At 35.9% G+C, this 26,991-nt stretch overlaps 1 protein-coding gene across 1 annotated transcript; it reads right to left on the bottom strand.

Annotated features, from left to right (window-relative positions):
• On the bottom strand, nucleotides 1–26,263 carry LOC140508354 (vomeronasal type-2 receptor 26-like). The gene is made up of 6 exons (XM_072616202.1): nucleotides 25,981–26,263; nucleotides 23,143–23,434; nucleotides 21,014–21,817; nucleotides 13,362–13,589; nucleotides 7,434–7,557; nucleotides 1–944 (listed from the first exon to the last, which is right to left on the bottom strand). The coding sequence occupies exons 1-6, from the start codon at nucleotides 26,202–26,204 to the stop codon at nucleotides 1–3; spliced, it is 2,616 nt and encodes an 871-aa protein (XP_072472303.1). The 5' UTR covers nucleotides 26,205–26,263.
• Between the last annotated feature and the right edge of the window lie 728 nt (nucleotides 26,264–26,991).

Genomic DNA, 26,991 nt, shown 5'->3' on the forward strand with positions numbered 1-26,991 from the left:
CTAAGAGGCATGAGGGAACACTTTAGAATGATGCCTTCCTCTGGCATAGGATTTATGATTGATCCATTCCACGGTGTTCCATTGTGGCCTCAGAATTATCACGTAGCACTTGGGAAAGAAGATACAGCCCAGTAATCCAGCACTAGAACTTAAGATGGAGAAGACTTCCACAGCTACCATAGTTCTCCCCTTTGTGCTCTGGTATGTGGGGAGGAAGGAGACCCAGACACTGCAGAATATCAGCATACTGAAGGTGATAAACTTGGTTTCATTGAAGGTATCAGGCAACTGTCTAGCCAAAAAAGCCACAGTGAAGCTCCCCAAAGCCAAAAATCCCATGTAACCAAGGACAAAGTAGAAAGCAAGGAGAGAGCCTTCATTACACTGAAGGATGATGTGTTCTGGTTCAGAGTGTCGGTCTGTATCTGGGAATGGGGGAGAGAGCAGCAGCCAGATACCACAGAGAATCATTTGGATCAGGCAGCAGATAATAATAATGGAAATGGGTGTTCTGGATCCCACCCATTTTCTGCTCCTGCTCCCTGGTGTTGTGGCTTTGAAAGCTAGAACTACGGTGATTGTTTTAGCCAAAATGGAGGAGATGGCCATGGTGAATGTGATGCCAAATATTGTCTGTTGAAGGAGACATGTGACTGAGGTCGGCTTACCAATGAAGAGCAATGAAGACAGAAAGCATTGGCTTAGAGAGAGGAGCAAGATATAGCTGAGAGTTCGATTATTGGCTTTCACTATGGGAGTGTTCTGATGCTTGACAAAGATTCTAATGATCATAACAGTCAGGACACAGAAGAGCAGAGCTGTGCAGGCCAGAGTCATGCCCAGGGTTTCATCATAGGCCAGATAGGTCACAGTTTTCTGAAGGCAATGATTTCTTTCTGTGTTTGCATATTCATCTTCAGGACATGTGATGCATTTGTCCATATCTGTGGAGGATGAAAACATTCTCAATATTTCAAGTTCAGCCAATCTTCATTATGCCAGGCAAAGGGTAATAGAATTCCTCAAGCTCAAGTTCTTGAATACAAAGGGTCTCCCATCATCCTCTCCAGTTCTAAGAAATTACACCATACTTTCACACGTTGAATATCTCCAATATATTGTCGTTAATATTTCAGACACTTTCGTCTTTCCAGTTCTTAAAGAGTTCAGTTTTTTAAGTATTCTCACAGATAAATTTATTTCATAGTTCTGATAACAATAATTTCACTTGAAATAATCATGTTCTGATGTCACACAGAAAATAACCGTTAGCACTTACCAGAGAGGCACTGTGTTAAACTCTGGGCACACGTATACTCTCAACTGAATGACAATGCTTCGTTTCATGGTGTGATATTTTAATGGAGAAACACAACACACAAAAGGCAGCTCAAAGTAGTGGTTGATGTAGGGGCAAAGGAAAGGGAACAAGTTTCCCTTCTTGGTGGTATGGTGTCAGATCCTATGGAGTCATAAGTCAAACTGAGAGAGTAACGAACATGGACCATTTGGATACAAGTGAAGTGCCTGGAAGGAATTCACAAATAGAGTAGGTGGCTAGGAAGACAGAAAGATAGTGCACGTCAAAAAGAAACAAAATAACAGCTGGTGGGGAAATTTTATTGTTAGAATATTCCTTAGAAGAAAAGTAGGAAAGATAAATTGTTATAATGAGAATTTGCTACAAGTATGCTTTATTGCAAGGGTGTTTCCAATGCCTTTTCTGGGAATAATCACCCTTCTAATGACATACATGTCTTAAACCTTATATTGAGACTGTGTAAGGCATCTGGATCATATGATCATCAAGAAGAAGAACTAGATATGTTGTCTAACTCTTTAAAACTTTTCAAAAATAATAATTATGCACAAGAGGTAGTTATGTACTCTCTCTTCCTGCTGTAAATCAAAGGGTCTGAGAGACATGAAAATCTCCTGAATGAAGTGTGAACAGAAGAATATGTAACTGGGAAATATTGAGTAAAATTAAAAGCAACTATAATACAACATAGATAACATTAGTGATTTTCTTAGTCAGTAGAGTTCAGCTGGATTGCTGCCTCTTAATCAACTATTTTTGCTCTACCCCTGAATTCCTCCCTCCATTTTTTTGATGTGGTACACCATAGAACTAAGCTCTCTGCCCTCTCAACTCCACAACTTAAACAATGTACAAACCTAGAGAAGAGGGAGTTGTCTTACAAGACAGCAAAGATTTTCTCTATCTGTGATGGTAGCATCCTTACTCACATTCAGTAATGGTCATCAAGGGAAATAAAGAAGAGAGGGAACTCTGATAGGGAAATAGCCTGTCATTTTTCAGCATATGTGGTGTCCTGAGGACCTGAAAGTTGCATCCATAAATGTGAAAGAAAGAGAATTTATCTGTGTCAAGTTCTGTTCTTCCTTTCCCAAAAGTTCCTTAAGGTAGAGACTGAGGCTGGTGAAAAATGAATTCCCTAGTCTAAGAGGAGAGAGTCACTTTAAGGTCCAACTATTAAGTGATTCACAACAAAATGGGAAAGAGTCGCAAAGTGAGTGATAGGAGAACATGAGAACAGCCTGAACCAACCAAAAATCTCAGGATGAAGAAAACTCGGTTAAAATGCTGAAGAATAAACATATAAAACAACAAAAAACACATGATAAATAACAAAAGATGATATCCACACAACTGAGTTCAATATCACCAAATAAATATTCCAAGAAAAAATATATTAATATCTTATGAGCCAGACGACACTGACTTTTGACCATAGGAAGATATTTTAAAATCAAGGGATAAATAAGAATCATAAAAGTAGAATTTATGTTCTTAATGACTGAAGTAATTGGTAGCTTAGAAAACATAAAAATGACATATTTCACTGAAACCTCAAATGGAAAAAACTGATCAGACATAAATGCAGAGGATTAAGGACCTTTTTGAGGAAATGAAATAGTATCAGTAGAAAACACAATCTCGATATAATCAAGAGATACTGATTTCAAAATTAAATGCGGACACCCAGAGAAAGAGGTATGAAGTCAGAACACAGAATGAAGCAGACTATTTTCTCTTTTGTTTTTCTAATGGTTTCTCCCATTCGTTTTAATTCTGATATGTAACATGACTAATGTGAAAATGTGTATAATATGATTGCATGTGTAGATTCTATAAGAGATTGCATGCCTTCTTGGGAAAGGAGTGGAGAGGGAATGGGAGAAAAAATAAAACTTATCGAAGCGATTGTTGAAAACTGAAAAAAATAAATTAATCAACTTGTGAAAAAATCAAATTAAAATGTGGAAATGTAATTTTTGATGATAGGTCTTACAGAAGAATATGACAGACCAAAAACTGAATAACATAATAAGAAATTATGCAGTGTATCAGAAAGCAGAAAATAAATTGAAAATTAAAAATATCCACAAGTCTTGGCAAAGAAAATAAAACAAAAAAGTAAAAACACATTCAATGATGCAAACTAAAGATTAATAGTGGTTAAATTGTCAAATTCTCATGACAGTCAGCAAATTCTAGAATCAACAAGGAGAATGACCATCAAATAGAAAGGAAAGCAACTATACTAATATCATAAACTGAGAACTTTTATTAAAGACTCTAACTTTTCTCTTAATGTCTTCTGACTGTCATCTCAAAGCTATTTTCTGTAACTTGTGGGTAATATCTTACCATGAAGAAACTATTTTCATTCTTATCATTATATTGTAACTATTTTTCAGTAGCATCACCACCATCACCATTTTCCTCCTTCTACTTCTCCTTCCCCTCAGTCCTGCCTCCCCCCCTCCCCTCATCACCATGATTGTCATCATGGCAAAATAAGAAAGAAAAAGATCATTAGAATGGCAGGAAGTAAAGCCAAAGTATATAATAATAGATTCAGCATATTCCACTATATTTCCTATTACATAACCTATGATATCAGTATATTTCTTATCTTGAAGTAGTTGATAACTTTAAGAGTGATTCATGAAAAAAGGAAAAGAACAGAGGGCTAAGATCTACAGGGAAACAACAGCAGAAGTTTTATTTTCCTGAAGAATGCAGAGAGTAGAAAAAGGATAAGTAAGCAAAACTACCTTAAATCAGTAAATGAAAATTTAGAGTAGAGGGAAGTAGAAAAAAATTCAAGAACAAAATACGAGGAAAATCTTTTTTCTTTTTTAGCAAAATAAAAGTCTAAAAAATAAATAATGAGTTAAAGGAAATAAGAATAAAGTGGATTTTACTTAAGACAATAGAATAAGAGAAACAAAGAGGGAAAATTTGCATATCTAAATAAATGGGAGAAGGACAAATGAATTAATGAACAAACTCCCAAATTGTGGTAAAGGGTGACAAAAGAGGTGTTTGAAAGGGAATGGAAGGGAGATTATGGGAACAAGACTGCCTCAACTCATTTAAGCAAAAATAACTGATAGACCAATTACCATTTTTAAAGAGCAGCAAAAAAGAAAGAAATCCTAATTCTTGGTAGAGTGTTGGCCCTGCAGTCAGAAGGACCTGAGTTCCAATCTACCTACAAATACTTAGCATCTGTATGAACCTGTGCAAGTCACTTAACCCTGTTTACCTCAGTTTTCTCATCTATAAAATGAGTTGGAAAAGGAAGTAACAAACCACTTCAGAATTTTTTCCAATAAAACCCCAATTAGGGTCATGACGACTTGAAGAAAACTAAGCAGCTAAGCAACAACAAAGAAGCAAATAACAAAAGTAAGACAACAATGATATAAAAGAAAACAGTATTAGAAACAGGTGAATGAAAATATAACCATGAATTCTCATAACTTTATAGATTAAAATATGTTTTTATATTACTTTACACTACATTATACAGTATTGTATTAAATTATCCTGTTATATTAATATTGTGCTATATTCTGTCACACAACATTGCATTGCATTATATCACACTAAATTATATCACATTGCATAATTGTATATCATATCACATCGCTGCATTTCTTCTCATAACATATAATATCTTATGCAATTATCATACCGTGTTCTATCACATTAGGTCACATAATATTACTTGATCCTCAAATCCCTATCCAAGGTGCAACAAAAGAGAGTAAGTCTTATAAAGCATTTTCAATTTATTAGGAAATCTGGGAGTTCCTAATTTATTGCGTCCAAAATCCTCCTCCAATCATAGACCCCTCCCCTAAGGTGCTGGTTACTTTGATACATTTGGGAGAGAACTAAATAGAATCAGGCAGTATAATTTCATGATTGGTTAACATCAGAAATGGGGAAAATTTTATAATTGGCTGAGCCACAAATCCATCAATCATAATCACCTTGCTAACTGACTTTTGAGTCATTAGCTGCAGGCTTTTCCCAGTAAAGGCAGTCTACCTGCTACCTACATGGAGTTTTCAAAAAAGGCAAATACCTGATGATTTGGTCAGCAGGATCTTAGGAGTTAAAGAAGTGGTGGACAAGAGGAAATGCCACCAAGTAGCACTGATCATGATCTATAGGGGTAAAGGATATTGATGTTGCTATGCCAAGCTCCAGGATTAATGAAATATGATTCTTTATAGCAGACAGTCATGATTTTATGTGATAACCTACAATGATTTAGTTAATACATAACATCAATATTATTAATATGAAAGCTATTTATAATTCTAATTCTCCTCTTGACAGTGTTAACATGCATGACAAATTTAAACTTCATCCCATTTTGCTTAGTTCAGTAATACAATCACTGAAATCCATCAAAACACAATGAACTGAGTAATTTGATTTAGAATAGGGAGATCAAACTTATTATCATGATTATATCATATTATTATTCTTGATTCATTAGAAGTGTATATAACTCTCCATGACACCATTTGAGTTTGATGTTTGCTTGATTGTTTGTTTGATGTTTTTGGGCAAAGATACCAGAGTTTGCCATTTCCTTGTCCAGTTCATTTTAGAGATGAGGAAATGAGCAGAGGTAAGTGACTAGCCCAGGGTCACATACATAGTAAGTGTCTGAGGTCATATTTGAACTCAGGTCTTCCTGACTCCAAGCCTGGAACTTTATCCACTGTGCCAGCTAGTTGTCTATTATATCATAGCATATCACATTGGATTGTATCACGTTACATCATATAACTCATCATATATTGTAATCTATTAGATTACAAAGTAATTAAATTAGCTTAATTGTTTAGATTATTGTTTAGAAAAAGAAAAAGTGAAATGTTGGATGAGGAAAGAAACCTGCTCTGTTTCTTAAAAGAAACACACTTAAGAAAATACACACACGTAATAACAATGAAGACCTGGAAAAATTATGCACCAAATAAATTTTAAATATATAGTATTTTAAACCATTTTTATAAAATGAATGGAAATAGGCAACCTTAAATATTTTATGAGTGCAGAAGCTACATTGCCCTGAAAAGAACAACACAGCAATATTAATACTCAGTATCTATGGAATAAATGCCTTCACATCTAAAATCATGAAGGAAAATGACCTGAATTTGAAGAAGAGAGAGTAAGACAAAAATAGTTGTCGATTTTTATATCATTCTCTCTACTTTGGAAAAATCTAATAGAATATTGAACAGTGGGTAAAGGTTTGAACAAATTACTGGATAAACTAGAATAAAAAGATAAGATATTTCAAATAAGTATGCTAAAATATGCACATTTCCCAGGAATACGTGGAACTTAAAAAAAGGGACCATGTATCAAGGTACAGAGACTTTGCAAGTAAATGTAAAATATCAAAAGACATCCGTAACCTCTTTTTGGCAGAGGTAGGAGGCCCAAACATCCATAACATTGCCCATATTTTAAGCTTTTTTTGAAGTATTGATCTATTTTGCTGATTTTCCTTTACTCATTCTTTTTTTTCCTTTAAAAATTATTGTGATTATATGGCATGGCTCTCTGGGAGGAAAGAATGGGATGAATAATGGGAAAAACTTGGATATTGTATAATAAAAGATCAATAAATATTACCCCCAAAGGTATTTTCATCCTTAAAAAGGAGCTTTAATACCCTCTTAACACAGTTTTATGAGCAATTATTGCTGTTTTCTGTTGTTTAGGTATAATATTCAGCACATACATATGCTCCTTATTTTTCATGTTACTTTTTTTTAACCTTTCCCCTAAGTCTGTACCTGAGAATCACAACCACAAACCAACATAGCAAGGCAGTCATCTTCTGCTACTTCCAAATTCCCTTTTCTAATATTGCATTGACAATGGCCACATTGTGCTCCCAGTTTGGTTGTCCCCATCTCTAGCATTTTTCCACTAATGTCCATACATGTATTTCAAGTGAATGGCTTCTACAGAATTATACATGGTCTTCTCAGTCCGTGCCAATTCTGTTCCCTCTCCCCTATCAGCAGGACTCTTTCTTGCAAAGTAATGGAATGGAACTCATCTCTCTGCACATATTTACCAGTCTGGTTGGAAATCTCCCCCTCTGGGCAGGGAATACAGTCAAAACAGCAGATGGATTCTCCCTTTCTGGCCAATTTCTGATATCCAGGGCCACAGCTTTCACTGCACACAGAACAGGGAGTCTGAAAAGGAGGAATTTCTTTGAAGGGGCTTCTCATTCAGTCTAGAAGGTGCAAAACCATTTGGTAGTTAGGGATGTTGTAAGGTCAAAAATGTAGATTTTAAACTTATTTTTAAAAAGGACCATTAAGAGATTTCTTTGATTTTAAAATATTTTAAGGGCAATTGAGGTTAAGTGACTTGCTCGGGGTCACAAAGCTTGTAAGTGTGTCAGAGTGGATGGAAACTGAGATCTGATTAACTCCAGGGCTGGTGCTCTATTCATTGCACCACCTAGCTACCTCATTTTTTTGTCTAATTTTTTAAGATTAGCAGAAATCAACTAGTCCATGTTTCAAGACATTCCATCAATCAATTGATCAGTCAACATGCATGTCTTCATTACCTAATAGATAAATGATAAAGCACGAAATTCTAGAAAACATTAAATGAATGAGATACTGTTCTACTTTTGGGGAAAAAAGACAAAGGGATTCAGTTGATAAGCAATCAATAATTTCTAAATAAATTTCCACTTAAACTATGTACACATGATACACACATATTTGTCTATATAATTATACACACACACACACACACATATATATACATATATATATATCTAATTATGTTAGTACAGAATTCTTTTTCTTTCTGACTAAGGAATTGCCCTGAAATATTTCCTACAGGTGACAGAAGAACTGGGGATTTGTGGAAGGTGTCTCCTGCGAAAGTGGCCATATATAACTAGGAATAAATAAGGGACATCTTTTGTCAAGAAACAAACAGACCAGGGTCAAATAGATTCCTTTTAAAATACTAATTTTAGTGACCTTTAATATGGCCTTTTAAATTTGCCTGATGCTGTTGAAATATTAACTCATTTGACACTCACAAGCTTGAGAGATAGATGCTATTGTTATTATTTGCATTTCTGAGATGATGGAGCTGACAGAGTTTAAGAGGCAGAGACCACTAAGTGATGATGGCCATACAACTATTAAGTATCTGAGGCAAAAAAAATGAAATCAGGTCATCCTGTCTCCATGTTCAACACTCTATCTACAATGCTAACTGACTTGCTATATTCCTAGGATACAGCTAAAACAGTCCTCAGAGCAAAGCTTATCATCTTAACAATAGTGTATCCTGAAAACGGAGGCAACAAATGTAATTCACCAGTGGCAAAAGTGGACTGGTGACAAAGACATGTTCCAGTTTGTGAAGGGTGTATGAGAAGTGTTTTTTCATTTCTGACTCTTCATGACCCTATGGACCACAGCATGGCATGCCCTTTTATCCTTCACTGCCTAGCTAAGTGTGTCGAAACTCGTGTTTGTTGCTTCCATGCTACATTCTATCCATCTCATCTTCTGAAATCTCTTTGCTCTTTGCCTTCAACCTTTCCCAACATCACAGTCATTTCCAATGAAGCCTCTCTGTTCTTTACGTGCCCCAAATGGTCTAAATTTCTTCAAGTATTGGCTGATTTAATCTACTTGCTGAGCAATGGAAACTCAAAAGTTATTTCTAGCACAGAAATTTGAAAGTGTTTATTCTTTGAATCTCAGCTTTTCTTGGAGTTCAATGCTCATAGCATTATCTTGGTAACAAAAGAAACATACAGACCTTATCCACAAGACAAGATGTCTCCATTTTAGTATCTTGTCAAGATTTGTCACAGCTTATTTTGTCATAGAGCAGATATCTTTTAATTTCATAACTGCAGTTGCCATCTGCGGGTGTTGCTTAAGCCCAAGAATATAAAATCTGGCACTGCTACCATTTCTCCTCCAATGATTGCCAGGAATAGATGGAACTACTTGCGATAGTCTCAGTTTTTTAATGTTTAGTTTCAAGGCAGCTTCCATGCTCTCCTTATAACAGCTCTTTTTGGGGAGGTAAAGAACTAGATATTTCAGGGATTCCCATCAATTGGGTAATTACTGTAATATATGTGATGGAATATTGCTATGCTAAAAAAAAATGAGCTCAATGATTGTAGAAAAAACTTTTATGAAGACTTTCATGAAATAATGAAGAGTGAAATTTGCAGAACCAAGGGAACATTTTATACAGTAACAGCAATGCTTGAAGAATGACTGAGAGAATAAGTTATTTTGTTTGTTATTAATACTCAAAGCAAAAATAAAGCACATATGAAGGAAGATGCTACATGCAGCCAAAGAAAGAACAAATTAATAGAAACATATATGTAATAATTTTACATTTATAATATCGGTTTGTGTCTAATACTAATCATCTCTAGGGTAGTGGGTGTGGGGAAGAAAGAAAAAATGAAAATAATCTAAACTATAATTTTATTGTATATTTGAAAGGAATATCAAATTTTTCACAATAGATTTCTAGTTTCATGGAAAATCATCTTTTTAATTGAACTAATCCTATGTAAATGGTTTTATTCCACAAATCAAAAAAAAAAATAACAAAAAACCCAGAATTGTCCAAATGGAAAAAGATATTTAAAAATTCATTGAAACGAATGACTCCTTAAAAGGTAGAATTAGCTAAATATAAAAGGAGGTGAAAATGCTTACTTTAAAAAGTAATTCTTCAAAAGTTAGATTTGGCCAAATGAAATCTAATGATTTCATGTGACATCAAGGAACAATGGAAAAATAAAAAAAATTAAAAACATATGAGAAAATGTAAATGCCTCATTGGAAAAAAAAACTGACTTGAAAAATACTTCCAGGGGAGATAATTTGAGAATTATTGGACTATTTGAAAGGCAATATCTAAAAGAAATCATTTTTTCAAGAAAAAAGCATGGACAACTGCTTTGGTATTCTAGAAGCAGAAGGTAAAATAGAAATGGAAGGAATCACTCAACCATCTCCTGAAAGAGATAGCAAAATGTAAATTCTTCAGACTATGATAGACAAATCCCATAACACAAGGAGAAAGTATTTTAAGTAACCAGTAAGAAACAACTCAAATTGACAGTGAGCATAGCACAAAGTATATCAGTTTTTACATTAAAGGATTTAAGGGCTTGGAATTTCAACTCCTTGAAAATCAGAGTTGGGCCAGAGGAAGTCAATGAAATTATAAGAGATTAAGAAATACACATATACATACACACATATATTTATATATACACACATTCACATATATAGATATATAAAATATATGAATTACATATATATATATACACATATATAAATGTACATATGATATACATAAAGAAGTCTTCCCAACTCTCAGAGAGATGAGAAAATTGGGAGACAGTTGAAGGAGGGAGTTAAAGAGGGTGTAAAGAATAAGATTAGGAGGGTGCAGGAGAAGATAAATGAGAAATTTAGAGGGAAGGAGAAAATAAGGAATACCAGGGTAAGGGCAAAATATAATGTAAGAGGAATAAGGTAAAAAGAGAGACTGGGAAAGAAACAGTAAGTAAAAATAAAATGAACAGAAATTCACAAACATACTTAAAAGTTTGTCCAATCTGTGAGAATCAGTCATTCATTCCAGAGAACAAAAGAGCAAGAGTTACAACCAACAATGCCTTACCCAGAAAACCATTATAATCCTGAAGGGAAAAATGAACTTTCAGGGAAATAGAGAACATCAGAGCTGATTAGAAAATTTTACTTGCAAATACATGATAACAGAGAAACATACAAAGGGAAATAAGAAAGAAAAACCATAAGGAATTCAACAAAGTTGAAATGTTTGCATTCCTACATGGGAAGATGATACTTATAACTCTTAAGAACTTTCTCATTATTAGTATAGTTAGACATAGTATATATAGACAGAGGGCAGCGTTGAATGTGATGGAATGATCATCTAAAAATAAAACAAAATTAAGGGGCGAGAAATAGGAATTAGTGGGAGAATGGGAAAATGAGAAGTAGAATTGGTAAACTGTCTGATTTAAAAGAGGAGCAAAAGAGAATTTACAATGGAGGGGAGGGAACAGGAGTACGTGAAGGTGATGTGCAAAGCAGATAAAACTTACATTTATCAGGATTGGCTCAAGATGGAATAATATCCACAAAGAGTTGAGTATAGAAATCTATCTTACATAAAGGAAAGTAGGAGCGGAAGGAGATAAAAGAAACAAAGGCTATTAGAAGGGAGAGCACATGGTGGGGGGTTCAAGTGAGAAGGAAAATACTTTTGAGGATAGACAGGGTATAAGAAGAGAGTAGGGTAAGTGCAGGGGTGAATTATATGGAGAGAAATACATAGCAATCATAATTGTGAAAAAATTACAGCAAGTCTTTCTTGATAAAAACCTCATTCTTGAATAAATAGAGAAGTGAGTGAAATTATAGAAATAAGAATCATTCCTAAATTGCTAAATGGTCAAAAAATATCAACAACAATATTCAGATGAAGTAATCAAAGCTATCTATAATCATATAAAATGCTTTAAAACACTGTTGATTAGAGAAATGCAAATTAAAACAAGTCTGAGCTACCATCCACACCTATCAAATTGGCTAATATGACAGAAAAGGAAAATGAAAACTATTGGAGGAGATAATAGGCAATTTTACCTCATTCTACCTCTCCCTTTCCCTTTGTCATGTTGCATTCCTCTTTCTCACCCTTAATTTTATTTTATTTTTTAGATAATCATTCCCTCATGTTCAAATTACACTCTATACTCTGTGTATAATACTTTAACTACACAAATAATGAAAAAGTTCTTATGAGTTACAAGAATCATCTTTCCATGTAGAAATGTAAATACTTTAAATTTGTTGAGTTCCTTGTGATTTCTCTTTCCTGTTTTCCTTTTCATGTTTCTCTTGAATTTTGTATTTGAAAGTCAAACTTTCAATTCAGTTCTGATCTGTTCATCAGAAACGTTTCAAAGTCTTCCATTTCACTAAAGTACTCTTTGTGAAGTTGTATACTGATCACACTATTCAGGAGAGCAGTCTGGAACTATGCCCAAAGGATTATAAAATCGTGTATAAACTTTGACCAATCGAAACCACTACTAGGTCTGTATCCAAAAGAAATTAAAAACAAAAAGGGAAATGGTCTATATGTACTAAAATATTTTGCAGTAGCTCATTTTGCGATGGCAAAGAGGTGGAAATTTAGAAAATGTACATCAATTGGAGAATGACTGAACAAAGTGTTGCATGTGATTGCAATGGAATACTATTTTGCTATAAGAAATAATGAGCAAGATACTGCAAAAAATTTTAAAAAACCCCCAGCAAAGGCTAATATGAACTGATGCAGAGTGAAGTGAGCATAACCTAGAGAAAATTGTATCCAGTACAGTAACAATACAGTACAACACAGTACCAGAAATATTGTATGATTATCAACAGTGAATGACTTAGATATTCTCAGCAATATCATGATTCAAGAATATTCTGAAGCAGTTATGAAGAAAAATGCTATCTATTTCCAGAGAAAAAACTGATGGAGTTTGAAAGCATATTGAGGAACGCTTTTTGTTTATTTTTCTTAGATTTTTTGTCCATATTTTCTTTCACAATATGACTAACATGGAAACACACTTTGGCCAGCTGCACATGTATAATCTCCATAAAATTACTTGACTTCTCAATGCAGCAGGATTAAAATTTTGAAAGAGAATAGAGAATATAGAACTCAAAATTTGAAAAATGAATGTTAAAATTATACATATAATTAGGCAAACGTAAAACATTAAATAATATGTATCACCTAGAAGGAAACAAATGGGAAAACCAATATTCCCATTAAAAAACTATTCCTAATTCCTATTAATAAACTATTAATAAACATTAATAAACACATAGATACAAATCTACACCCTCTGAAAAAACCACCATGCATGTTTACTACTAACCTTTGTATAAAATTCATTCCACATTATGACCCTCTCACGGATGGAAAAATCTTCACCAAAGGGAGCATGAGACATAAATTCTCCCACTTTTACCAGCACTTGTGTGCCATTTTGAAAGTCTGCAAAATTTGTAATATCATAGTTTTCCATGGGGATCCTTTTCTCATCCATGAACACCTGGTCACCAGCACTGTTGTTAAACTGGATGTTTCTAAGAAAGGGGTGCAGCTGAATGGGAAGAGAACTAGAGTGATTTCTCAACGAAGTGGCACCAAAAAGTTGTATTGTCAAGAATTTTTTCCTGGTCCTTAGTCAAACATAGGGATAATCATAATCTTCATCTCACTTTTATGAAACCCCCAAGAATTCTGCTTCCTTATGTAAACCTTTTCAGTTCCTTTATTTGATCAAAACTTTCTCCTGGTTGATTTCTTACCATGCCTCACCTTAAAACTTTTTTAAACATCGCCTTTAGAGGAACTTCTCATTGCTTCATCCCTCAGTACCTTTTCAAGATATTAGAGCTGTGGTGAGTATTTTACTTTCTTGAGTTCTAATTCTTGCCTCCGTTGTTGGTCTTTTCAACTTTATATCATTTTATGCTCTCAAATCCTTTGGTCACTTCTGTAATTGGTATTCATCTCCTGAAATCCCTATCTATGGAATATTCACACCATAAACATTCTTAAATCCAACTCTGCTGCTAATCAGAGCTGCAGGCAGTCACACAAACTGCAGTACTGAGTACATTATAAATTGATATTAACAAACTGCATATAAACATTCAAAGTATCAACAGAAGCCTTTAATTCTCAAAACCTCAACTCTATACTAAGAATGTTGAATGTATAAAATGTGAAAGCTTTCTTCTAATAGAATCAAAATGTCATAGGTATATATGTGGAAAACCCTCGCAGACCATCCATTTAAACAACATTATTTCACATATTTTGAGAGGGTGAGTGTTCAAAACTGAAATGATTTACCCATGTTTGCCCAGCTACCAAGTTTCTGAGGAAGGATTTAAATTTGGGTCTTCCTGATTTCAAATCTGGGGCTAGATTTCCTGTAATGTCTAGCTTTACTTGAAAACCTTTGACATCATGCTCCACTCTCTCCTCATTTTTTTCCAGTCTTGGAGAGTAGAGTGACCCTTTTTATTGCTATTTTCTCCAAACAGATATCTACTTGGTGCAGTGGATAGAATGCCAGACCCAAAGTCAGCAAGACTAATCTTCCTGAGTTCACATCTTGCCTTAGATACTCATGAGTTGTGTGACTCTCAGGAAGTCACTTTGCTCAGGAAACAAAATAAGCTGGATGTGGTCAAGCAGAAGATGGAAAGTTCAAATATAAGCATCTTGAGTGTAAGTGAACTTAAATAGATGAAACAGATGAATTTAATACAAGTGATTATTACATATATTATTGTGGGTAAGAATCCAATAGAAATAGTGGAGAAGCCCTGAAACTCAATAAAAGAGTGAGAAAAGGAGTACTGGGATATAAAAAGGCAGTCTTTTGTAGTGATACAAGTGAGTGTTCCAATCACTGATGTCAAAGAGGCCAAAGTTACTCAATTCTATGTGAAAGCCTATACCTTATGGAAATTACACGAAAAAGAGATGTCACATTCATCATAGGGGATTGAAATATAAATGTAAATGATGAATATATCCAGTTTCCTCGTTGATTTCCCTGTCTCAGTTTCTGATAACTCTAGTCTCTCTTACACACTGCTACCAAATGGATCTTTTTTTAGTTTATTTGGACATGTCATGTTTCTTAAAAGCCACCTGAAGTAGTTTCTATCTCTTCTAGGATAAAATATTAACAATCATGCTTATTTTTCACAGCTCAACCCAAAACCGCACTTTCAGTGTGATCGTACATTATTCCCACTTTCACACTCTGCATTTCTGACTAAGAGTTCTTTCATTGCTTTGCATAAGACATTCTACCTCTCATCTCTATTTCTTTGCCATGATCACCCTTCACACCCAGAATATATTGCATTCTCTGCACTCTAGAATCTTTGGTTCGTTTCAATATTTAATATAAACTATTTTTTACATGAATTTTTTTTCCTGATACTCTGAAATATTAGTGAGATCCATCCAACATTACATGTTTTTTATTTACCTATATACACATGATACACACATATGTATATGTGTTTTTTTTGATTGATTCATACCTTCAATTCTAGATCTTGAATTGAACCTTTTGGTAAAGGCCAGGATCTGAACCCTGCTTGGCTTTTGAGTAGGATATATAATCTTCCTTAGTCTCACCCTGACATCTTTTTTTAATATACAGTTTATTTATTTTTCAGTTCTTATCATTCACTTCCATAAGAATTTGAATTCAAAAATTTCTTCCCATTTCTCCCCACCCCCACCCCAGGACAGCATACATCCCACCCACCCCTTGCTCCAGTCTGTTCTCACTTCTGTTACCTACAATTCTTCCATCCTCCTTCCCCTCTATTTTCTTTTGGGGCAAAATATATTTCTATACTCAATTGCCTGAATAGCTTAATTGCCAGTTGCATACAAAAACAATTTTTTAACATTCATTCTTAAAGCTTTGACTTCCATATTATCTCCCTCCCTTTCCTCCCACCCTCACTGAGAAAACAAGTAATTCTATATGGGTCATAAATGTGTAACAATGCAAAGCACTTCCATAATAGTTACGTTGTAAAAGACTAACCACATTTCCCTCTGTCCCATCCTGCCCTTTATTTATTCAGTTCTCTCTCTTGACCTGTCCTCCCACAATAGTGTTTGCTTATGAATATCCCTTTCCCCAATTAGCTGTCCCTTCAATTATCTTCCTTCTCCTATCCCCTCCCCCTTTGCCTTCCTCCGGGGTAAAATAGATTTCCATATCCAATAGGGTGTGTGGTATTCCCTCCTTAAGCCAAATCCCATGAGAAGAAGGCTCAATTATTTCCTTTCATCTCCCCCTCCTTCCCTTCCATTGTAAAAGCTCTTTCTTCCCTCTTTTATGTGATATGATTTGCTACATTCTACTGCTCCCTTTCTCTTACTCCTAGTACATCCCATTCGAAAGTAAATTTAATTTTTTTAGTTATTCTCCCTTCATATTCAGCTCACCTTGTGCCCCCATATATAATATATATATACACACATACATCCATGTACATATACATACCTACACATATATAATACACACATGCATACGTACCCATACACACCTACATATATACATATATATATACATATATATGAATACCTTCTAACTAGCGTAATACTTAAAAAGGCCTCATAAGTTACAAATAATATCTTTCTCTATAGGAATGTAAACAGTTCAGATTTAATGAGTTCCTTAAGGTTTATGTTTCCTGTTTACCTTTTCATGGTTCTCTTGATCCTTGTATTTCAAAGTCAAATTTTCTATTCAGCTGTGGTCTTTTCAATAAAAATGATTGGAAGTCCTTTATTTCATTGAAATTACTTTTTTCCCTTAAAGTATTATACTCAGTTTTTCTGGGTAGGTGATTCTTGGTTTTAATCCTAGCTCCTTGTATCTCTGGAATATCATACACCAAACCTTTCAGTCTCTTAGTGTAGATGATGATAAATTCTGTGTTATCCTGATTGTATTTCCACCATATTTGAATTTTTTCTTTCTCTCTGTTTGTAATATTTTTCTCCTTGCCCTGGGAACTCTGGAATTTGGCTACAATATTCCTAGGAATTTTCCTTTGGGGATCTCTTTTGGGAGGTCATTGGTGAATTCTTTCCATTTCTATGTTGACCTTGGGGTCTAGAATATCAGGGCAGTTTTTCTTGATAATTTCTTAGAAGATGATGTCTAGGCTTTTTTTTAATCATGGTTTTCAGGTAGACTAATAATTTTTAAATTATGTCTCCTGGATCTATTTGGACGTTTTGTTTGCAGAAGCCTTGACTTTTAGGTCTTCCTGTGAAGACCTAAATTGTTCCTCCTCCTCCAAAAGGATGGAAGTAAATACCTGCTCACCAAGAAAGTAACCTTCTATTGTCTTATTCTTTCCCCCTTTTTGGCCATTTTCCCAATCAGTTAATTGGCTTTTGCATTCTGTGTCAAGGGGAGGGTATACTCTGGGGACCTGTAAATACTCAGTCACAGGAGTGGAGTTTATTCCTGTCCTGGTCTGTGCTCTGCTCTGTGAGCAGGATTCCCTCTCCAGAGACTCCATCAGCTCCACCATGCCAGCCAGCACTCCTCCTCACCTGGAGGCCCTACTCAGGTCTGAGATGCAGATCAGCTGCTCAATTCCCCCTGGTTCTTTAGGCCAGGGCTCCAACACTGGAAGCTGCCACTGCCTGGGTCCAGGACTAGACTGCTGTGTTCCCTTTTCACTCATGTAAAATAGCTTTCTCATTGACCTTTGAAACTATCTGTGGCATTTGTGAGTTGAGGAATCTGGGACCCACAGCTGCTGCCAGTGGTGTGATGCTTTGAAGCCCACTCCAGTCCTGTCCTTGCCACAGAGCAGCCCATGCTGGGCTGCGCTCCACTCCACACCTGTTCTGGGCTGCGCTTCACCCTGCACCTGTACTGGGCTGTGCTTTGCTTCATGCCTCATTGCACGTTTGTTTTGGAGGTAATGGATGTAGCTTTGACTTTGATGTCTTCTTTTCATGATGTGTTTTGTTCTTCCTCATCCAAAAGGATGGAAGAAAATACCTGTTCACCAAGAAAGTAACCTTCTATAGTTTTATTTTTTCCTTTTTTTGGGCACTTTCCCAGGCAATTACTTGCCTTTTGAGTCCTTTGTTAAGTGAAGGATATACTCTGGGGATCTCAGTTCTCAGTTCTTCCAAGGAGGCACAATCAAGAGAGAGGAGCTTACTCATCTCCTCACCTGCGCTCTGGTCTGTGAGCAACCACAAGGATTCTTATTTGCCCAGGATCTGTGAGTAGGATTCCCTCTTCACAGCCCCAATCAGCTCTACCATGCCAGAGCTCCTCCTCACCCTAGAATGCCACTCAGAACTCAGACCCACATAAGCTGCTCGATTTCTCCAGGGTTTTTAGACTGAGGGCTCCAAAACTGGATGCTGCTGCTGCAGTGGCTGCTGTTGTCCTGTAATGGGGCTGGCAGCACTCCCCTCTCACCCAGGTGAAAGAGGTTTTTACTGACCTTTGAAGCTGCCTTTGACGTTTGTGTGTTTAGAAATCTAGGAACTACAGCTGATACCAGTGATTCCGTGTCCTGAAGCCTGCTCCAGTCCTGTCCATGTAGTGCCAGGTGGCCAATGCTGGGCTGCACTCTGTTCTGAAGCTGGTGAGATAGGCCTTTCCTGTTAGCCTTCCAGGCTGTCTTGGGCTTGAAATCTCTTTCACTGTCATTTTGTGACTTCTGCTGCTCTAGAATTTGTTTAGGGTCATTTGTTTAGGGTATTTTATGGACTATGGGGGGAGAACTAGAGTAGATTCATCTTTCTACTCCACCATCTTGTCTCTGCTCCCACCCTGCCCTCCACCACAGATTCTTTGTTTTACTGAACTGACATTGGCCTCCAAGAATGAGGTTTCCTTGGGTGTTAGATGTTAAAACATTGAATCTCCAGGGCCTTCCCTGTTATCTTGGGCAGCCTGTTTGAGACATTGAAGTCACTGTACCCAGGCTGTCCATATGTGGGCCTGTAGCACTGTCCACCATAATTACCTAGAATTTGGGGGATTTCTGACTGTGGTAGTTTTTTTCTGCTACTGGCGTATTCTCATGGAAGTTCTTCACTCGTGTTGCTTCTGGAAACAATTCTTTGTTTTCTAAACTTGCTTTGGAATGTGTCTGGTCACAGTGGGATGGTATACTGCACTGAGACTCCCTTTGCTGGAAGTCCATTTTCCTATGACCTAAGTGCGTTTTTACCCTAAAGGCCTGGGGTGAAAGAACTCATTGTAGATTATTATTTGATATTTTGGACCTTTCTTCACTCTGGTGTGAACTTCAGAATTTTGCTTAACTCAGGATATAGGAACTGTATGGTTTGCTTCTTGTTCAGGAATCCACCTTGGCTAGAGATCTTTTCAGTTTAGACATGATTCCTATTCTTCACTTTGATAATCCTATTTAAAATTCCCCTCCAGGTAATTAGGTCAAGCTCAATGGTCCAACATTTTCAACATCTACTCTTTTGTTTTGCCCTTCCCCAATGCTGATTCATCTCTCATTCTCAATTATTTCAAATATCAGAGAGCACCATAGCCACTAAACCCATTACCACTTTCAGTTTTACTTTCCCAATGCACTGACCTCAAAACCAAATTGTGAGGTATGAATCACAGGACACTTTTGCATGTTTTGCAAATGAAATAAATGAGGCTCAATATGGTTAGTAATAAAGGTCACTATACTGATAATAATAATGATAACAATAACAACACTATTTCATTTCAGTCAAAGGATTCCATTTCCACACTGAATTAGAAAACTTGGAAGTAGAAAGGGACAACATAGATCATCATGTAATACTACATATGAAGGGAACACTCTATGTAACACTCGACAAATCACTGTCCAGCTTCTGCTTGCAGACCACCAAGAAAGAAATTTTATCATCTAAGGAGGAAGGTCATTATGTTTTTATCCAAATCTAATTTTCACAAAGTTGCTGTTGCAGTTATTCATTTATTTATTCATCTATTTATTGTTGTTTTCTCTTGATTTCAAACCTAAATTGTCCTCTTTTCAACTTCTAACTGTGACTCCCAGTTCTGCCCTCTGTCATCAAATGGGATAATTCTAACCCTCCATGATAGTATAGATATCCAACTACTTGAACGTCAAGCATCTCCTCCTGGGTAACACTGCCTCCCCAAGTGAAAATATCCAGTTCATGCATCTGAACCTCATAAGTCATGAATTCAAGATCCTTCTTTTCTTTTGGTACACTTCTCTTGACAACTTCCAACTTCTAAATGTTCACCTTTACTTATGATTACCAGAACTGAGCACTATGTACCCAACTGGACAAAAAAACAGGGGGAAGGACAGATTACCTTGTAGCTCATTGATGTGCTAACCTTGCCTAACCTAGGTTTTTCCAAATCATTTGTTTATTCTGAATCCCATCAGTTGCATCTATCCTGCATCTATGTGTCAAGAATTATTGTGTCAAAGATGAGTTTGTGGCAGAAATCCTTTGGACAGTTTGGTGAAACCAATGGGACTTTCTAAAGGTGTATATGCTACATATTATGGCTGGGAAGTAGCTAGGTTGGGAGTCCTCTGACTTTTGTCAGTCCTCAATTTTGTATAAAGTAGTACAAAATGCTTATTTACAGGCTTTAGTACCCCTTTTCAGACACATAGCTCACTTTACAGTTGATCTCTTTCTTCTAGAAAGTGGAAAGAAAGACATATTATCTATTGTTGATGTAACTCCTAAGCTCCCACTGATTTGAAGAGAAAGTTTTCATCGTGACTGATAGTGACCTCTGGAAGAGCCAATACTGGCATCATTAAATCAGAAAAAAATACAGGTGTGGTTTTTAGGACAAAAGAGTTGACAAGTCACTTAGCTGAATAACTAACTCCCTCCTTTCTCAAGATAGTAGCTATTTCAATCACATGATTCAGATAGAAGTTTAGACCTGTGGACTCTCCATTGGTATAAATGGCAACTTACCTTCCAAGGATATAGAACCAGGCTGCCTTCATCGCTCAGGTGTTCCATTTCTGATCTAGTTAAGAGTATGTTGTGGAGAGCCCAAGCCACAGCATATGCAGCATTGTAGATATTGTAACTCCACCTAGACATAGACACGTCTAAATACCCCAAAGGCAGCATCTCTAAAGAAGCATTTTGGTGGCAATCCTCTCTCTCCGACTTATTAAAGTCATATGGACACTGAAACACTGAGTTCCAAAATCTTTTAAGGAGAATATCTTCTGGGTATTTGGCAGGGTTAACTGTTCTCAGGAAAGGTTTGAAACTTGGAATCTCTTTTCTCTTACCTGAAAATATCAGAGCTCTATTGAAACTCTGAACGCCCACCTTTTGGGGTATCATGGTGAAATCCCCGTTAGAGGTAGTAATCCACACTTTTCCTACAATTAAATAAGGTACTGGTACATATTGCAATGTCATTAGAGAATTGTCATCCTCATAAATAACAATTACATTGGCAGAAGATCTATCAATTCTTTGCATGATACAATGATGGGAATCAGCAGTGTATTTCTCACTGGGAGGAATCTTCTCTATAAAGTTCGCACAGACACCCTTCCTGGCCATTTCTTCTTTTATATCGCAGAGAAACCTTTCACCTCTGATATTGTCTGTGGCAACCAGTCCCACCCATGTCCACTTGAAATGCACCATTAATCGAACCATCCCCAGGGCAAGGGTGGAATCCTTGGCTGCCAGTTGATAAACACTTGGAAAATGGACCTTGTCAGTCAGGCTGGAATCAAATGGGCCATAGGTGATCTGAAGAGGAAAACAAAAGATGATCCCTGTTGAAATTGAAGTATGACCTAAATAAAACCATAAAACACATGATGAATCTTTATGTTTTCTCAACATGCCACATCTTTTTTGCCATGAGTTTTCATAGACCAATCAGCATTCCTGGAATCTGACCCTCATCCTATCAGCCTGTTATCGTATCCCTCTCCACTTTTGAAGGCACATCACATCTCTAAAGAAGTAACTGGCACCTGTGACTAGATGCCAGATGCTACATTTTCTAAGGAACTTGCCTTCATGGAGAAAATCAGAGTTTTCTTTTCTTGATTCACAGATTTTGTGAGCCAACATTTTCTTTGTATCTCACATTTGTCTCAGTTTCAACTGATTTTTCTATTACATTTAAAAGTATTTCATATGATAGAAAGAAGTCTAAGTTGGGGATGGCTGCTTTTTAAAAATTTTGCCTGTGACACCTCTGCCTGCCAGCTGAATTACTGAGCACAATTGAGGACAATACTTCCATGTGAAAGGAATTGCATAAGTGCTCGTTGGTTTGGGCTGAATTACATTGCCACATAGACACATACACACATATATGCATAGATATACTCACATATGTATACTCACATATGTATGTTTATACATTACAGTTGCATGACGTTACAATGAATTACATTAATGTATATGTTTTTTTTGTTGATTATTTTTTTTTTCAGACATGTCCAAATTTTCATTACCTCATTTTGAATGTTTTTTCTGACAAAGATACTGGAATGGTTTGTGATTTACTTTCTCCAGCTCATTTTACTGATGAGGAACCGAGGAAACTAGGATCAAGTGACTTGGCCAAAGTCACACAGTTACTAAGTGTCTGAGGCCAGATTTGAATTTATGGAGATGAGTTCCTGATCCCAAGCCTCGTTCGTTATCCATTGGGCCTTCTAGATTCCAATTTATGTTTTCATATACATGTAAATATACAGTTATACAGACAAATGTGTAATATATAAATGCTCACATGAATGTAATCATTATAATATAATTGTAATGTAATTTTACATTAATGAAATAGAATAAGGGATAGATAGATAGATAGAAAGATAGTTATACACATCAATACATCCTGGCAGAGATAACAAAAGATTGGGCAATGGTGATCACTCACGTCAATATCTTACCTCTGCATCTTCATTACTCTGAGCACTAGCTGAAGAATAATTTCAGAAAACAGGATTTCCCAATGCTTACCAAGTCACATATCCAGTATCAAGTCCCTGATGTTACTCCCTCCCAGCCATCAATGTTCTCCTGACAATGTGGGCTCTTTTCCTCATGACTCTTACCTGTGGAAACTTGTAGAGCTCCAGTAGGGAAGCCATTTGCACTGATAATTCAGAATAGGCTCCTCCAATGACAGCCAAGGATTTGCCCTGCTTCTCACAGTAGTAATTTGGGACAGCCAGTCTTTGTCCTGACAGCCACATTAAGGAGCTCTCCAGGGTTCTGACATCACTGGGGTAAGTGTTATAGATGTGGAATCCTAGAGTAATATTGGGTAACAGATTGGGGTCCTTGTTGATCTCCTCTACAGCAAACACCAGTGCCAGGACTTGACTGTAGTGTTTTTCCTGGAACCTCAATGGAGACCAGTAGTGTCAGAGCTCAGGAAATTCTTTTCTCTTCACAGAGGTTACTTCTTTCACAAAAATGATATCTAGTAATCATTTTAATTTGAGCATCTGTGGTTCATGCAATTTAGTGTGATTTTCCTTGCTAACTCTTAAGTCATTATGCAATCACGATTTTGCTCTCTTCTAGTAATCTCACTATCATAGGAATTTATGTTCATGTGTTCATGTGTATGTATGTATGTGCATGTATGTATTTATATTTATATCTAAGTATACATACATACACACACATATATATGTATTATATAAACATTCTATCTGTTTGTGTGGCTATCTACATATCAGTCATGTGTTTCTCTTGGCAGAGATTATTAGGTTTAGTAACATCCAAGGAAATTAGAGAGTTATCTAGTGAAAAGCAGCAAAAATCATGTTTACCCTTTTAGAATCTTCAAGAAGCTACCACTATTGATTGATATGTAGATAACCACACAAACAGATAGAATGTTTATAGAATACATATATACATATACATACATACATACATACATACACATACATATGTACATGTTTTTTATGGGCCAAAGATTCTGCTGAATTCCGGGGACATAAAAGAAATAATATGAAAACAAAGAAAGCAAGGTTTCTGACCCAAAGGAGCTCACAGTATAATGGGAAACATAGTATGCAAAATACCGTGTACAAAAGAAGATATACACAATGTTCTTCGAAAATAATAACTTAGAAATACCACTAGCAGTAAGCTGGTTAGGGAATGACTTCCTGCAGAAGGGTAGAGTTTAGCTGAGGCAGGAAAGAAATGAATGTAATGAATCCAGAATGTGAGGATGAGAAAGAAGAGCTTTCCAGGGATGAGAAGCAGCCAGTTAAAATAAGGCAGTAGGGAAGTGGAGTAGTGTTTTGAGTGAGGACCAGCAAGTGGCTTGGTGTACCTGGGATCAGAGCCTATGTAGAATGGAGTAAGACAAAGGGGACAGGAAAGGTACCAACCTGATGGGTCATGAAGAACTCTAAAATCTAGATGGCATATTGTATATTTGATACTGGAGCTAAGAAACATACACAAGAGTTCATAGAATAGGTGTGTAATATAAGTATGATTTAGAAAGTTCAATTTAGGAACTGAGAGGAAGCTTTACTGAAGTAGGAACAGATATCACCTTTAGAAACTTTCATTTAACTGAATTAAAAAGATGGGTAATAAATACAATATTAAAAATAAAATTGTGTACAGTTACAACAAAATGAGAATAAATAAAAAAGAATGATCAGAATCGAATATTCAGGGCAGCTAAATAGCAAAGAGGATAAAATTTTCAACCTATACTCAGGAAAACTGGAATTAAAATATCTCAGACACTAATTTTGTGAAATTAAACAGTTTCTCAACTACTTTTTGCCTAATTTGACTCGTCTGTATAACGTGGGTGTTACTAGCACCTATGTCATGGAAAGTTATCAGGATCAATTCATTTTTAAATGAAAATAAAATAATATCGAAACCTGGTAGAGGTAAATTATGAGAGAATTTTATCTTTTTTATGTGAAAAACCCTAACATTAAAAGCATAAAATATTGATAATGAATGCACACTAAGCTGCTTAAATAAAACAATTGTAGTCTTGAACTTTAATAATGAATGAAAGCGACAGAGACAGAGACAGATTGAACTGAGAATGAGGAAAACCTGACCTGAAGTCGTGTCTGAAAAATAGCAGCTGTGTAGTCATCAGCAACTCAGTTAACTTTTCAGTGCACTAGGCAGCACTCTAATAGAGTGAATTATTGCTATGATGCCAGTCGGCACCACATTTACTCAGAGATATGTAAATATTGAGTTACATATAATTATATCATATATAATTAAATTCATTAAGAGCTATATCCTCATATGTAGTTGTATGTAAAATATGCCTCATAACTACCATATATTTGTTATTGTATAATATTTATATATATTCACAATCATGTACTATATATATACACACATATGTAATCACACACATACACACATATGGGGATCTCTGTATATATTTTGGACCCCAAGGCATAATGAAGCAGCTATATTGAATGGCATTTGTAATGCCTTTCTTATAGAATCCATACGGCGCTGAAATGAGAATAAATGATATATTCAAAGCATTTATCTGGCATTTAAGTTCTCCAAGAATTTCAGTGGTTAGTAGTATGAAGACAGGCAAGACAGATAGAACTTGAACTTCATAAGGGAGAGAGCTGTCAAATCTTCCTTCCATGACAACCTTTCCAGAAACAGAACAAAAAATACAATAGATTCTGGTTTATTATTCTGTGGGTCAGAGTATGTATGTATGGCTGTGTGTGTGCAAGGGGAGAGGAGTTGTTTCTTTATTGGGATTTGAAAAGGAAATAGACTGAGACATTAAAGTCATGAAAGAGAGAAAATAGAACAAGAAATGATTCTGTCTATGTAAATACTTTAAAAGCTACTTTCTCGTCACCTTCTCCCTCAAAAACATTTCTTAAAATGAAAATAGAAACAAAACTTACTGATAAGTATCAACAATTTTTTCAGGATGCATATGAAAATATTTCCATGGCTCGAGAAAGGACATTGTATATATCATTAAAGGAAAAAATCCCCCTATAATAAGATCTCCATCCTTGTAGTGGGTGGGACCTAAATCTCTTTTCAGGAAGCAGAGAGAGGCTTCTTTATGATCGATAGACTGAGAGAGTTCCAGCACCAGAAATAGGAAAAGAAGGGAGAGCATCAGGAACCTCTGTTTAAGTTCTAACACCTGGACAAATAACAATCAGACCTAGTCGGGGCTGTATTGTAGATCACATCTCATCATAGTGTAAGTAGGATTATGAAGAACTTTCTAATGGTGAAACACTTCTGCAGGCAAATGCTTATTTTCCTTTGCAAAATGTGGATTTCACTTTTCCTCCTGACACCTGTGAAGACAAAAGGAAAATGATTCATACCCTTGCCCAAGCAAGGGTAATGAGGGAAGAAGCACGGAATATTTATACTGATTTGATCTTGCTTAATTATTACTCTAGGCATATTTGTTTTAATAGATGGATAGGTTCTTTACCATCTTCCTCCTATTGCAGATGAAATCAGCATGAGCCAAACCGATGGGTACTCTGGGATCATCTCTATTTGAGGCTCTGCACCTGAGTTCTCATGTCTGAGTGATAAACATGTTTTTCTCCTTCTTTGTCCAGATTTTCTTAGCAGAACTCTCTGGGAAAAAGAAAGGATATCCAGGGATTTACTTTGAGGTGTTAATGTGTCCCACTTTGTGCGACCGTATGTCAATAGTCAAGATACTTTCAATGACTGTTGAACTAACTAATGTTGCATTAGGCATTATTTTCATAATGCCTGTTTGATCAGAAGCAAACCCTCAGAGATTCTTCTCTGAGTGAACTGACCAACCTCTCAGTCAAGTGCTCTGAGCTAGCCACAGTCATTAAAATGTATTCTTTTTTCAGTTCTCAGCTAAAATAAAAAGGCCTCAGATGAACTACAACATCCAAAGAGTAACA

This window comes from Notamacropus eugenii, chromosome 5, assembly GCF_028372415.1.
Source record: "Notamacropus eugenii isolate mMacEug1 chromosome 5, mMacEug1.pri_v2, whole genome shotgun sequence".
NCBI lineage: Eukaryota > Metazoa > Chordata > Mammalia > Diprotodontia > Macropodidae > Notamacropus > Notamacropus eugenii.